At 35.4% G+C, this 14,510-nt stretch overlaps 4 protein-coding genes across 5 annotated transcripts in view; 2 read left to right on the forward strand and 2 right to left on the reverse strand.

The window, feature by feature from the left end:
* LOC136346197 (uncharacterized) overlaps positions 1-2,030 on the reverse strand; it is a 33,099-nt gene extending 31,069 nt beyond the window's left edge. Inside the window, exon 1 of the mRNA XM_066295157.1 lies at positions 1,915-2,030. The gene's annotated coding sequence lies outside the window, so the exon portion shown is untranslated. The remainder of the gene's footprint in view (positions 1-1,914) is intronic.
* The window catches only part of Dhc16F (Dynein heavy chain at 16F), a 23,856-nt gene extending 20,650 nt beyond the window's left edge, over positions 1-3,206 (forward strand). The window contains exons 55-59 of the mRNA XM_066295403.1: positions 292-1,085; positions 1,136-1,228; positions 1,282-1,482; positions 2,711-2,828; positions 2,876-3,206. Coding sequence (XP_066151500.1) covers positions 292-1,085; positions 1,136-1,228; positions 1,282-1,482; positions 2,711-2,828; positions 2,876-3,105 — 1,436 coding nt within the window. The 3' untranslated portion in view covers positions 3,106-3,206. The remainder of the gene's footprint in view (positions 1-291; positions 1,086-1,135; positions 1,229-1,281; positions 1,483-2,710; positions 2,829-2,875) is intronic.
* Positions 3,108-7,739, reverse strand: Strump (WASH complex subunit strump). Of its 2 annotated transcripts, XM_066295143.1 has the most exons (14): positions 7,516-7,737; positions 7,357-7,459; positions 7,057-7,248; positions 6,792-7,003; positions 6,494-6,739; positions 5,767-6,442; positions 5,509-5,715; positions 5,162-5,453; positions 4,597-5,044; positions 4,366-4,538; positions 4,029-4,311; positions 3,761-3,966; positions 3,558-3,708; positions 3,108-3,382 (listed from the first exon to the last, which is right to left on the reverse strand). In XM_066295143.1, the coding sequence occupies exons 1-14, from the start codon at positions 7,635-7,637 to the stop codon at positions 3,229-3,231; spliced, it is 3,465 nt and encodes a 1,154-aa protein (XP_066151240.1). In that variant the 5' UTR covers positions 7,638-7,737; the 3' UTR covers positions 3,108-3,228. The 2 variants fall into 2 exon arrangements, with proteins under 2 accessions (XP_066151240.1, XP_066151241.1); XM_066295144.1 differs by lacking the exons at positions 3,108-3,382; positions 3,558-3,708 and having other exon boundaries at positions 3,858-3,966; positions 4,020-4,311; positions 7,516-7,739.
* A 147-nt stretch (positions 7,740-7,886) lies between these two features.
* Positions 7,887-14,159, forward strand: LOC136346142 (uncharacterized). The gene is made up of 5 exons (XM_066295054.1): positions 7,887-8,022; positions 8,123-8,227; positions 8,323-8,547; positions 9,308-9,402; positions 9,468-14,159. Exons 1-5 carry the CDS (start codon positions 7,960-7,962, stop codon positions 14,014-14,016), a joined length of 5,037 nt encoding a protein of 1,678 aa, XP_066151151.1. The 5' UTR covers positions 7,887-7,959; the 3' UTR covers positions 14,017-14,159.
* The last annotated feature ends 351 nt before the right edge of the window (positions 14,160-14,510 follow it).

Genomic DNA, 14,510 nt, shown 5'->3' on the forward strand with positions numbered 1-14,510 from the left:
TAGGAAATGCGTAAATTCAATAGTTTATATACTTTGCAACCCTATATATCTCTTTTTGATACGTCACAGGATTTTGTTACTGTTTGTTCTTATGCACGAACGTAGTGGAATTTCAAAGATTTAGGAAACGTATAATCAATGGAGTAGCTGGCTAGCACAAGCGTTTTAATTATACCAGATATTGGCAAACAAATTAGAACACACTAAAAAATCTTAAATTAAATAAATAAATACAAAAGTAAAAGTATGCATGAAATGATTTGACTTTTATAACATTTTTTTTAATTGTAGCTTTGGACCAAAATTGGAGAAATATATTGTTCGGTATCTGCATGTTTCATGCAGTAGTTCAGGAAAGGCAAAAATTCGGGCCAATCGGCTGGAATGTAGTATACGAATTCAGCGACAGCGACCGAGATGTCACCTTCAACATCTTTAAAATGTTCTACGCGGAGGGTATCATCCCCTGGGAAGCTTTGGAGTATTTAACAGGAGAAGTCATCTATGGAGGGCGCGTTACCGATTACTGGGACTTCCGCTGCTTGAAAACCATCCTCAAAATCTTCCTCTCACCTCCGACATTGAACAAAAACTACAAGTACTCAGCTTCGGGCACTTATTACTGCCCAGACGTCCCGAAATTGCAACTGTACCGGGATTTTATTAACACATTCCCGATCATCGAAGAACCGGATATTTTTGGTATACACGAAAATGCAAATATCACCTATCAGATCAAAGAAACTCACAGAATGATTAACACTATAACGGAGTGTCAACCAAGGGCTGAAGGAGACGAAGAAAACATATCTAGCGATCAAATTGTGTACGATATGGCTGAAAGGATTATTAACGTAGTTTTGACCAAGGTTGCTACAGAGAATGCCAACATTTATCTGTTTAAAAAAGATGATAAAGGGAGACTACCATCGTTGACCACAATGCTGACTCAAGAAATAGATAGATATAATGAACTATTGAAACTCATACATGACTCCATCGATCAGCTGAAGAAAGTCATTAAAGGATTGGTGGTAATGCCTGAAGCTTTGGAGGATGTTTACAAGGCTTTTATGAAAAATCAGGTATATTTTTGGCAATTAGATGCAATTAGTGGGCAATGTGAGCTGTTTAGGTTCCGAACATGTGGTCTGCAAAGGCCTACAATTCTTTGAAAACCCTTGCGAGTTGGGTGCTGGATTTGACACTAAGGCTGGATTTTATAGCAGTATGATATTTAACAAGAAAAAAATGTTATGTATATGTGAGATTTTTGCGTAGATTTGGGTCCAGTCAGGACATCCCACTTCTTACTGGATTTCTGGGTTCTATTATCCCCAAAGTTTCCTTGCTGCAACCCTCCAAACTCATGCCCGCAAATATAACCTCCCCATCGATGAACTGAAGTTTGACTTTGTGGTCAAGAACGTGAATTTGAACCAGGAAAACATAAAGCTGGTGCACGATGTTGAAGGAAAAGAGGTAAAACGATTTTATTGAGACTATATATATAGGACGTCCATCTAAGATAAGCATGTCAAGTATAGGAATGTCGTAAACGATAATACTTACGGGCTTAAATAAATCCGAGAAAAGTTGCGAATTAAAGGGAAGAGTTTCATGGCAAACAGATTTACTTTAATGGTAAGAGATGGATGAAAACTTAAATTACTCTTTCATAGCTGTTTTTCATAAACTCCAATATGACCGTTTTGGTATCATTCTATGACATTCCATTGAGTCTCTAGATAAATAACAACGCTCAAGTCACACGTGAGACTGTTAAAATTTTTGAAATGTTAACAGCTTATTTAGTTTTCTTTATTTAATATAGTAAAGTGTCACAATTTCTTATAAACCCGAAAACCACTAATCAAAACCTCCCAAGTAATTTAAAGAACAAACCTGACTCACTTGCAGCAAGGGTCTGGCCCTTACACTCTTTTCGCTGAATAAACGACAACTAAACAAATGACGTGTCTCACGACAAACAAAACATCTCATTCTCATCCACGCTAACACTCAACTGAATCATCGAAGAAATGATATCGCTTCGAAGCATGTAAAAAACTTTTTAGCTTTTTGCAAATGTACAGCTCACCGGCCTGAAAATCGATACGCGAGACGAAATAATACATGCACATATCTAAATTTTAATATTTCTGCATACTCTGCATAGGTACATTTTTGTCTTGGATGGAATATTTGGCACTCGAACAATAGATCCTTTCGTTTAAAATCCATTTCACTTAAAAATCCTTAGAAAATAATGGACATCTGTTTGAACATGTTTTGTAATTTAAAACGTAAACTAATAAAAAACTAAAGAAAAATCAAAACATTGCGTGGAATACTAACTGTGAATATATCAATGAATTTGAAATAAAAAGCCATCTTAAAACCGAAAAAAAACTTACCAGAGCCGTATTTTAAGAAAATTGATGATCGTTCTTGACACACAAAACGTCACAGAAGAAAACGAGGATTGTCATGTCGAAGCTTGTAAAATATGGCACTGGAAGTGGTTTTAGTTTTTTCACATCTTACCATCTTTTTGTGTATACGTTTACATTGTGAAACGACTCCTTGAAACGCACAATTTTTCTGCCCATTTAAATAAAGTGTGTTTCCATTACCATCTACAAGACTCTCATATTGAACATATTTATCTTAAACATATTGCATATTTATATATATAATATATTTAAAGGTTTATAAACTTTATGAACCTCTAAAGTCCCCGGAAGATGGGGTTTTTGTGCACGGTCTTTTCTTAGACGCCGGAAAATGGGACATGAAAACCATGAAACTCATAAACCCAAAACTAGGTAAGTTCCACTGCAAAATTAACCATAATTTGATTTGATTTTTAAAGGAGAAATGAACCCTCCTTTCCCGGTGGTCCACATAATACCCGTAACGAAACTTCCAGAAGAAGATCATCGTTACGTTTGTCCTCTGTACAAAACCTCAATTAGGGCAGATATTTTATCCACCGCAGGGCATAGTACGAATTTCGTGATTGCAGTACTACTGCCCTCCGCCGAAACTAAAGACTATTGGATTTTGAAAGGAACTGCCTTGTTGATGCAGATTACGAATTAAGATTTAAACGAATTAAATGTCTTGTAATTAGATTTTTCGTATCACAATATTAGTTTCTATCACCTTGTATGTGTTCATTAATAAATCAATTACACATGTTATGGCTCATTTGTAAAGGTTAAATCACGTGCCTGTTATGAGTGATTGTTGTAGAAGCAGAATTTCCTCGGGCAGACTTTGTCTATAAAATATTCGGGAACTTTCCGAATAATCCGTGTAGGAGTCCATAAAGTGGAGCATAACCACGACTTCAGGTAAAATCTCGGGAGACTTTGTTCTGAAATATCATTCGAAGCTTATAAAGAGTTTTAGGTATCGATATAATAAAATGTGCAAGATAAATTGTACACACCCGGAACTTTACAGATACTTTTCTACTTTCTCACCTTTTCTAAACTACTTATTCGATTCCACTAATGGCAGTGCCGAAAAATCCACAAACTCGAACTTACCCTGTATACTTGGTCAATTGCAAAATGTACCCCGTAATCAATTTAATAAAATCCCGATTAACATCACTGTGAACCTGCTTTAGTATCGTGTGAACTGCAACCGACAGGGCCACACCATCCATTTGATCATAAGCTTTTTTACTTAAACTTCCTGGAAAATATACAGGGTTTTGAAAAAATCTAAATTAACAATACAAATTTACCAATATTTTGAGGTAAAAATACCAATTTAATATGTGCCAGCACAAAAATAAATATGGTAATTGCATAGTCTCTATTATTCTGCGAGCTAACATACACTTTACTTAAAGGTTCATTAAGGCCTGCATAATCGAAATACGCGGACATTTGCTTCATCAATATCTCCGAAGGCATCGGATTATTCTGCTTTAAGTCCAGTAACAAGGACCTAAAATGACACAAAATAATTACGTTCTTATAACCAATCAAAAATAGTTATACAAAATTTACTTATTCAATGTCCTAAGAGATGCTTCATAGTTTTTGGCATTAAACTTGCAGGATTTATTCAAATGGAATGCTATAAGATTCCTGAGCAGTTGCAGCTGCCCTACCAGCAAAGTTTTCTCCAGAAATTCAGACCAAATTTTGGTAGTTCTGTTGATGTATATTTGATATACCTTAAGAGGATTATTATTTGCCTGATCCAAGGATTTTTGTTTGATGTCATTGTGGATCGCGGATATTACATTTGACCAAGAATTGGCTTTAACATTTTTATTTTCTAAATGAGCTAAAATTATTATGTTTGTCAATTATTAGTACCAAGAAAATTTTTGAAACTTGCCAATTATTCTCTGCAAGGCTGTGATTATCATAAAAGAGAACAATCTATCTAACCCAACTAATCCAGTTATCTCAATGGTTTGAGCTATACATGCAATAGTTTCTTTATTCAATACCGGCTTGTGAACTTTTATGTCATACCAGGTGGATGTCGTGGGCAGAAATACTGATGACCTATAGAAATTTTTATAAAAAATATATGGAAAAATAATAATTATATTTATTGTAGCACCTTGGATCTGTCAATCTAATAACTTCTCGAGCCAACCTCCCTACAAAGTTCTTACTCCCATCTATGGGAGGGTAAATGGGTATAGGCACATAACGGCTTTGATAAATGCTTTGCCAGGGATGCACTTTATTTCTAAGAAATCCATTGCACTCTTGCTCCACATTATAATTCACAATTCTAGTCACTTCTTCTTGCCAGATTTTCAATCCATTTATGTTGATGTAATCCTGAATGTATTCAAAAGACTTCTTATATCCATCCATGATTTGCCCAAGGATTTTAAGTTTAGATTCCAATTCGTCTTGTTTTGGTTTTGAGCTGAAGGTAAATTCGTTGTTTAGAGATTTGGAGACATGCTGCACTAATTCTTTTCTTATTCCATCTTCAAGGAGTTGTTTGGGGTCGAGGCAGACCACACCTACTAAGGTGCTTTTCATCATACGCATGCCTGCAATTGAAGAGACAAGCTGCTGTAATAAATGTTGAGGCACAATAGATATATCAAAAATAATCTACTAAATTGCAAGTTTATAGAACTTAAGTAACTCTTTAAATACGCAGTTACCTTGACTGAAAATCGACACCGAATGAGTTAATTCTGCGAATTCAAATCTATCATCCAACTGAGCAAAATCTTTCAGTTTATCCTTGTCCACTCTGCTTGGAACTTCCTTTATCACCCGCGTCTGCATCTCGATTATTCGAGCTAGCTTCTCAAACATTGTGCTAGGGATTATTTGCAAAACCTTTCGAATATAAATCGCCAACTCTTTGCTATAATATTCGGAAACGGAGATAAGATCCTCACTATGGGACTGGTTAATTCGTAAGAGTGGAAGCTCTAAGGCGGAGGCCAACTATAATTATTATTTTATTATACAAACAATATTAAGATAAAGTATAATCAAGTACTTTCAAGAAAACAGCTCGAAGCTTAATCACCAATTTTGGTTCTTTTTTAATGCCATTTTGCATGATTTGAGTATAAAAATCTATAAGCTCCCAGGCGTAACTAATATCTCCTATTAAATGTAAGTTAATCATCACATCCTCCTTGATGTTCATGGTCCGAATCATTTGATTCAAATCGCTGCGAATTTCGGATAAGAATTGAATGACCTAAAATGTTCTTTGTACTTTCCTTTAAATCTCAGAAACTGCTCTCAAAACCTGCATATTATTATCTAGCTGATGGTACTCCTGAACTTCCTCTAGGGCTTGAATAAGTTGCACCAATTTCCTGGAAGACCCAGAATCCTCTCTAGACAAACTCTCAATTTGTGCGGCTATTTCCTTAAACCACCCTTCTAAATCCGAGTTTTTTTTAATTCTAGAAAGCGGTTTGGACCCACTGAATACTTCAGATAACTCTATTAAGCTTTCATAACTATTCCTCTTTAAATCCTCCCATTGAGTGTCTTTTTCCAACATGAGACTCTCATACAAGTCTTGCGTTACCAATTCAAGTTGTGCAGTATTTAAAAGAAGTTTGAACAAATAAGATTGCTCGCAATTTGACTCAGTAATTACTAAATCTCTAAACAATTTTAGCTTCTTATTTTTATTGTCATTGGTACCAGGCTTCACAACTGTGTGCAATATAAGCCATCTTAAAGTGACATTACACTCTCTCAGAGTATTAACAATGTTGTTAATGTCTTTTAAAAGGGAGTCTCTAGTGATATTGCCCTCTTTTAGAAGATTGTTGCTGATTTTCAACAAATCCGGTACCTTTTGCCCATGATTGTTGGCAAAATGCTTGAGATTAGAGATCTGTAAAGTGTTGCTTAAAGCTTGTTTTGCTGATTTAAAATTCTCCCAAGTTTCAGCCAGATTCACAATGAAACTATAACATTGAAAATCAATTCAAATGAAATGTATGAGACTAATTCATTACCCCATATAAACAGAAATTATCCAATTATCTGGGAAGTATTTATCTACAATTTCTCTCATTACCGCAGATTCATAATGTAGGATATTAGGAGAGAAAAATAGACATACATAAAGCATTGAAGCCTGAGTGGCTAATGCTGTGCTCCTATGCTTTGGTAAAGGGAAAACAGATATTTGGGAATAAATGTCATCTGAACGCAGTCGTCCTATCACCATGTCTATGTAGTTACTATTTATAGACACTCTTCTATAATTATCTAATTTAATTAATATAAAAATTTATTATGCCATGAGCTTACTTAAAATAATCCTCAGGATAATTCTGGGGCTTTTTAGAAGTGTTCAAACCAGTATCCATAAGCAATTTACAAACCTCATCAAAGCTACTCTGTGTATCTCGTCTCTGAGGAGTGTATCTATTATATGAAATAAGCAATCTCTCTCGAATTATTCCATCAATATGAGCGTCAATTGCAATTAACATTAAGCCATAAAGAAACAATGATTCACACTATAATAAATGTTTTGATATAAAATTACATGGTGCCTTTTTAAAAGGCTTACAAGAAGTTGTTTGCCTTCACTATCTTGGAAAACTGTCTCTAAAGATTGGTGTATGTAGACCCCATCCTCAAGTTCCTCAACGTAATGGTTTAAATCCATAATGTAGCTATGGATACTTTCAAACAAAAGGTAGAATCTTTTAATTATTTCAATGTGATTGTCACGGAATTCTTCATCTAGTTCTCTTAAAACCTATGAGAAATATGGTATTGGCAGATATTATACAAAATTCTATGAATTATCCGCAGAATATCCAGGTTTGAAAGGTATAAAATTGTGTTTTGGGAACTAAAAACTCACCTCACTTTGATCAATTTTTTTCTCATGGGCCTCAGAAGTTTTAAGGTAGGAAAAATCCTGGATAATTTCTCCATATACCTGAACATCCTGCTTGAACTCTAGTCTGGAAAATCGGGTTTTAATTAGTGGTTTTTCTTGGAACGTTAGGGGCAAAGTTACCTGTAAACTTTAGGAATGTAGTCTTTCAGTCTAAATAATTCAGCAATAACTGCATTTCCCCTGGATACTAAAAGAAGAATGGTTTGACCACAAGCGTTATTCTCTGCTAAAAATTCCTTCATTTTTAATTCTGTAATTCCGTAAATCCGAATCCACCTATAATAAAAAAAAAATAATAATAAACAAATTCTTAGGTTATGGGTTCGAATAAAAAACAATATCTGGATACTCAATCGATAAAATTCTATCTTTAATATTCTATATTCATTAAAAAAAAAGGACGCATATATTTTTGTCTTCAAGAAACACGTCAAACTATCCGTCAATGTCATCCATTCATTCCCCGCTTCAAACATAAACATAACCAAACATTTTAGATTCCAAGTTTATTGTTGGGCTTACTATTTCATTTTGGCAATTTTTATCATAATTCGATTATGAAAAATGTTACCCAACAGGAAAAGGAAGAGCTCTTTGGAGAGAGAACCCCAAAATCCGAAAATCAAGGTAAATTCACCTTTGGCGTCAAGGCTCTCGTCAAATACACACTACTGAAATAGGGTTTCCCAAAAATTATTCTTAACTTTCTAATGTGTGCGAATTTTAGAAATTAAAGGATGCTTGGAAAACTTTTCCAGAAATTAAAGGCTTATTAAATGAAACTTCTTTGGACCAGACAGGACCTGAGCCTATCAATGAGGCAAAAATTAAGGTATTTTTCCTCTAGTTTACCACTCCAGCTCCCAGTTACTTTATTTTTTAATTAAGCCTATTAGTCACTTTCCAACTTATTCAATTGAATTTTAGATGAATAAGTTATTGCCTGATGACTATGACTTTATAATACTAACAGCAAGCACGAAACCTGATGATCAGAATCAAGGCAGTGATGCAGTATTTGGCTGCATACGGCTGCCAATACTTACCAAAGAAGATGCCTTTAAGTGGTTAAAGAAATTTGAGAAGAAGACATTCACTTCATATAGATCACAGAGTCATTGGAAATGTAATTCTGGGACTGGACTTACCAAGGTAAGTTAAAAGGGTGTAAAGTGCAAGGTCAGGGACTTGCTCAAATATCTATGTGAGGTAATTTACCTAACAGTTTGTAAAACATGTAAGGTTTATATGTACATGGGCAATAAAAAAATGTACAATGTGTATGCTAATGTTAAATAAATGCAAAAGCTTTGATATGCCAATTTAATTTGCATCTTTCGTCTTAAAACTTTTTACTACCGTTAACAGTGCCATTCCTATAAAATGCTACTTTTAGCTTTCAAATTCATGCGATAAAACTACTTCATTACACACTGTCAGGAACAAATTTTTAGGATAAATCTTTTGATATAATTAAATCTTTATATATAAAACTTTTACATGTTGCTCCTTGTATGCTATGGCATGAACTGGCAATAATTTTCAGGGATGTGTTTGGTATTTTCAGATTTCTGGAACATATCAGAACACAGCTTGTAATGTGCAGTAATTATGTGGGCAAATAAGGTTGATTTGATCGTATCACATAGATTTTTGGGTAAAAATCTATATTCATTTATTTTTATTACTTATTAAGATTGATTTAAAAGGCATAGACTGGATTACTAGTTCACATACAGGTTCTGACATGGCGGAATCCCTGATTTTCATTTTTCAGATGGTTGCGCTGTTGTCAATGTAGAAAAATTCTAACATCCAAGAATTCTAAATGCATGCCAGGTTATCTTTGAAATGTTAAATTGAAGGCCTTAAATAAATTAAATTTAATATCTCTCATTCTCATATTTTCCAGAACAAATTCGTCTGCTCCTTCCGGAATCCAAACAAATTATCAGATTCGTGCAAAGCCTGCTTAATATTCACCATCAAAGATGCAAATGAAGTTGCGTAAGTAACTTCATTTAGTTAAACTTACGAAATCTATTTTTCAAAATATTGCTTTTTGACTCTAGGACTAATCCTGACTATTACTTAAGGGACTTTCCGTCCCAAGTGATAATCCAGTTCTGCCACAACCACCAAATAGATGTGGATTTGTTCCTGCGAAACTTGCGCCCTACAAAGGACTTGAGTGATGTGTTTAAGATATATTACATGTATGGCCATTCCCCATTTTCTGCTCTTATTTGTCATAAATGCGACTTGCACAGCTCATATGGGCCAGAGTTTTATAATGTGGTGTCCAGTAACGGTATTTGCCCCCCTTATAGCTGGTGCTCGCAAGAATATGAACAACTGTTTAATAGAGGGTTTATTGAACCTGGGAAGGTTGAGTTAATGGAAAGGCTGCAGGAAGTTATAGAGAAATATAATGAAGAATGTGGTTCAAAATGTGCAGTTCTCACTGAAGATAAGGATTTAATGTTATGCATCTGTGCTCCTTTAATGAAAAGTGTTTTTGAGTCTGGCTTTGCTGAAGATTTGATTACTGTGCGGTGCTTCTCAGGTCCTAAAGCAGCTTCAGAGCATCAAAAGTTAATTTTGTTTTTGTGTCATACGCCTATTGGATCTCTTCCCTTTGGTATTGTATTGACACGCAGTGAAGATACAACTGTTGCTTGCAACGGAGTAAAAACCTTGCTCATGTTACTGGGAATGCCTTCATATAGTCCTAAAACAATTATAGTGGATGAGAACTCTTTCGTGCATAAAACCCTCAAAGAAACCTTCCCCACATCTGAAATTATCTTTAATGAGTTTCAATTGTTGCAATCTATATGGAGAGTGATTCGATTGGTGTGCGAGAATGATCATGAGGAATTCCAGGCACTGTATAATATGTTTTTGGTTATTTTGAGCAGTCGCTCTGAAGAGGATTTCAACAGAAACTTCGATAATTTGCATATTTATGCAGACAAATACCCGAAACTAAGTGACTTTGTCAAGTATTTTAAACTCAAATTCAACAACTACGTTCTTTATTGCCGTCCTCAAGTTGAGTTTAATATTGACGTACTAAATTACACAGATTCAGGCACTATTATTCTGCAAGATGTTTCAGTGAAGTATTGCGATTATTTTAATATTTTGCAAATTTTTGATTTTTTAACCAAAACATACGTCACTCACTATGAACGGAAACTTGGGAATATTGTTGATGGAGATTTAAAGGGGTTTTTCAAGACCAACTTCTATGTTCCCTTAAATCAAATTTCCGGGTTTTCTTGCACCAAAGTAAGTGATACTGAGTTTTTAGTGGCGCTTAATAATACGCAATTTTATGTCAACGCCGAGCTAGACACATGCACTTGCGAAGTAGGGGTACATGGAGGGTCTTGTGTACATCAATATATCGTAGAAAATGAAGTAGGGTTGCTTCCTGAATGCTACACTCCTCTAGGCGAAGATATGCTCGCTATATTGAAGTCAATTTTAACCTACAAAGGCTCCATCAATAAAACGAGCCAAATAACTCATATCTGCCAAGACGAAGAGAATGATAATATTAAAATTGAGGTGGACTCTGTTATTGATGTGAACAGTTTAGGCCTTGTGGATGAGATTTTCCTTTCGAGTTCGAAAATAAATAATCCATTTACTATTACTAAAATTGACGAAGAATTTGTTAAGGAACAATTGGGTGATAAACATGCTGAACTGGAGGAAACTAATACACAGATTAATAGAGAAGAGGAGTTAATAAGGAATGATGAAAAAGCTGGGGAAATAGCGGAATTTCTCACCAACCTGAATGAGAACAGCAGCTTCAGTTCAGTTGGAGCAGCTACAGAAACGAAGGAAACTACAAACACTATTGAAGACTTTCGAAACCAATTTCCAGATCACATAGAAATTATTAATGAAGAAGATACAGAATTGCCAGAAGAGTCATATTTTGCTGAGTATAAGGTAATGGACAAAGGAGTCTTGAGTATAGTTACTGACAATGACTACACCAACACTAGTATTCCTTCTACCAGTGAAGATCTTGTAGACAGTTTTGAGGACTCCAATCTAGTTCTAATCTCCCCAAAAGACTTCTTTGATGGCCCTGAAAAAGGAGAAGATGACGCCACAGATAATTCAGACTCAAAAGTCAACATTCTCTCTTCTGTGGTGATTAAACCCCGCAAATCTCCAAGTCAAGAAAAAATTCCTACTAAAATGAGCCTCAAAGACCTGAGGAAAAAAGACTCAAAAATGTCTTCGAATTCCAATTTGGTGGCCAGAATTAACGAGGTCTCAATATCTCGTGTTCCAACCAAAAAAGTCAACAGTTTTAATGGTCGCAGTTTAAAATCTGTTTCTCCTGATAATAAACCTCCCAAAATTACTGGATTGACAGTGCTACAAACGCTGCAACAGAAGCCCGATTTACTTGTAGTTCCAACATCGATAGATGAATTGAAAATCGTAAACAAACATGAAGATTTAAAGAAGGAAGAAATAATGGCACATCTCTTAAATGTCACTGCTGGAGAGAATAAAGATACTGCAGAAACTGAAGAGATTATTAAATTTGTAGTAGAAGAAGATCCCGAGATTGCACCAAAGACTATTAAAAAGCCGGGTAAAGAGTCCTCTTTAGATCTGTCTGGATATGTTAGTGATACTGTAGGTGATATTATTGAGATCGACTCGGACGATCTAGAAGAATTAGCTTCTAAAGAATATTTCCCATTAACTAATAGCTCCTTTAAGATGCAATCAAAAAATAACATCACAGATAGCGGAGACGTCTTTAAAACTCAACTCTCCACCGCTTTTGGCCAGTTAACAGAGCTGGCAAATAAAAACACCTTCAAACAGTCAGTGTCCAAGTTTCTGAACAAATTCAAGGAACTCAAATCTAGTGACAAGCTGGTTTCAGCACTGGAGAATTTCGGATCAGAGTTGCCCGTGCAAATTAAAACTCAATTGGTACCAAGAAAATCACCAGGAATTAACTGTGAACTTTCAGACTTCTCGGATGACTCCAGCGACTTCGAGCACTATAGTGACTGTAGAACTAGCTGCAGTGAGTATCACTCCGAGTTGGAGGAGCTGGACGACGAAGACTATCAAGAGTACCTTCGACAAGAGGCCAAGGCGAATGAGTCAGTTATGAGACTACCAAGTGATTTGCCTGGAAACTTGAATCGACCCTTTGGGATTGAGAATAAGCCCTCACAAAATAGTAGGACCGCAACACTCACAAAGCCTCAGGCGAATGTGAGTCATGTTAAGAAAGGTACGCCAATGAAAAAGAGATTTTACTCGTCTGATGATTCTGATAGTGATGCTTCGAAATCAAGTGGTGTATTAAAGAGTAACGTATTGAGAAGTGTTGGGTTGACGGCCAGGAGAGTTACTCCGAATGTTAAGCAGATACTACCTAGTGATGTCGGTAGGAATTGGATAAGTAAAAATAACAGCTTAAATAAAAGAGGATTTTTTCAAAGAAATGTGATAGTTCAACCTAATTATCGCACGTTTGTTAGCAGTGACACTTCTGAAAGTGACAGTGAGGCAAAGCCTGCTAAAACCAAGCTCCAACCTAGAATTAAGAGCATCACTAACAATCCTAAAAAACGTGTCCAAAGGAAAAAAAGCGAGAGTGGGATTGATAGTGAAGTTTCCGAACCATCTAAAGCTGCGAAAACCATCACTGCATTATCACCCGGCAATATGGTAAAGCACGATACTAGAGAATTGGAGCATATATTGACCGGCGACGATGCTAAGGTGCCTTGCCAACCAAAGAGGAATAAATTAAAGACATCGTTATTAGAAAACGAGGAACTTGCGTTTTTGTTTGACGACCCCAGGTTTGAGGCCATAGTGATGGATACAGAAGACCCTCCTAATGATGTCTCGAATTTATCAATTCCAAAGCCTAAAAAGAACAGTAATGGGGATGCTTTAAGAAATGAGTTGCGTGAGGCTGTTGATGATATCACAACAATGTTGATTGGGCCCCAGGAAACTAAGCAAGCAAGTGTCAAACCTGGGAAAAGTAATTTAGAATTTGTAAAAGTGAAGTCTGAAAAAACTGTAAATCATCGAAATTACAAAGGTACAAATTTAAAACTGGAGAGGATGAAGATAAGCAGAAGTTTATTCGATCGTCGAAACTGTGAAAGTACTAACTTTAGACCAGAGAAAGTGAAGATGGAAAGAAGTTTATTAGATGGGCGAAATTCCAAAGGTACTTCCATGCCAGCCTCCATATTGGAACCTCGGAATCTAGGCTATGAAGATATTTATAAACAATTTCTGGAAAACTCTCATATACACAAAGAAAAGAAACCTGCTGTAAAAGCACGGGCAAAAATCAACTTTCCCGAAGAAGCTTCCTCATCTGACAGTGAAGACTCGGAGATTTTGGAAAAACTCACTTTTTCGAAGAAGAATCAAAGGCGAAAGCAGAAAGTACCAGATTTGCAACTCATAGTACTAATAGAGAGAAATATGCTGGTTGAGGAGAAATGTAGAGCTATGAAGCGAAAACAAGCTGGTTGGAAAGGAAAAAGGGGATACAAAGAACTATTGGAGAATGCACAACGCATGAAGTTTATGTGAATTTTTTTATTTCAAGAATTAGTTTCCTTGAGTTATTCAGAAATATTAATGCCTTATTTTCTCTTTGGGTATGTTTCTATAATGTTGCTTTTATTTAAAAAAGTTTATAATACTGTAAATAAAGACCTAATTTTACTTGTTAAGTCTTATGTTTTTGAATCAATACAAAAGTTTTTCTTTTATTTCCTTTGGGAATCACGCCTCAAACGGAAGTAGGGGATGTTAGAGCGGTAGAATTGCGCAATATTCTTAGTTAAAATTAATTAGGAATAATATGCACCCTCTGCTAAGAGCTAAGAGGAAACCCCTTGTTTTGAACAATTTAAACTAACCAGGAATAACATTCACCCTTTACTAAGGTGCGAGTGTTATTCCTGGTTAGTTTAAATTGTTCAACTGGTACATACCTTGTTAGTGTTTCTATAAAATATCGGTTGTCGTTAAAATAACAGAACTAAGGTTTATAGAATTTAAGTATGTACAGAATGTGAAAA

Source organism: Euwallacea fornicatus, chromosome 22, assembly GCF_040115645.1.
Source record: "Euwallacea fornicatus isolate EFF26 chromosome 22, ASM4011564v1, whole genome shotgun sequence".
Classification (NCBI taxonomy): Eukaryota; Metazoa; Arthropoda; class Insecta; order Coleoptera; family Curculionidae; genus Euwallacea; species Euwallacea fornicatus.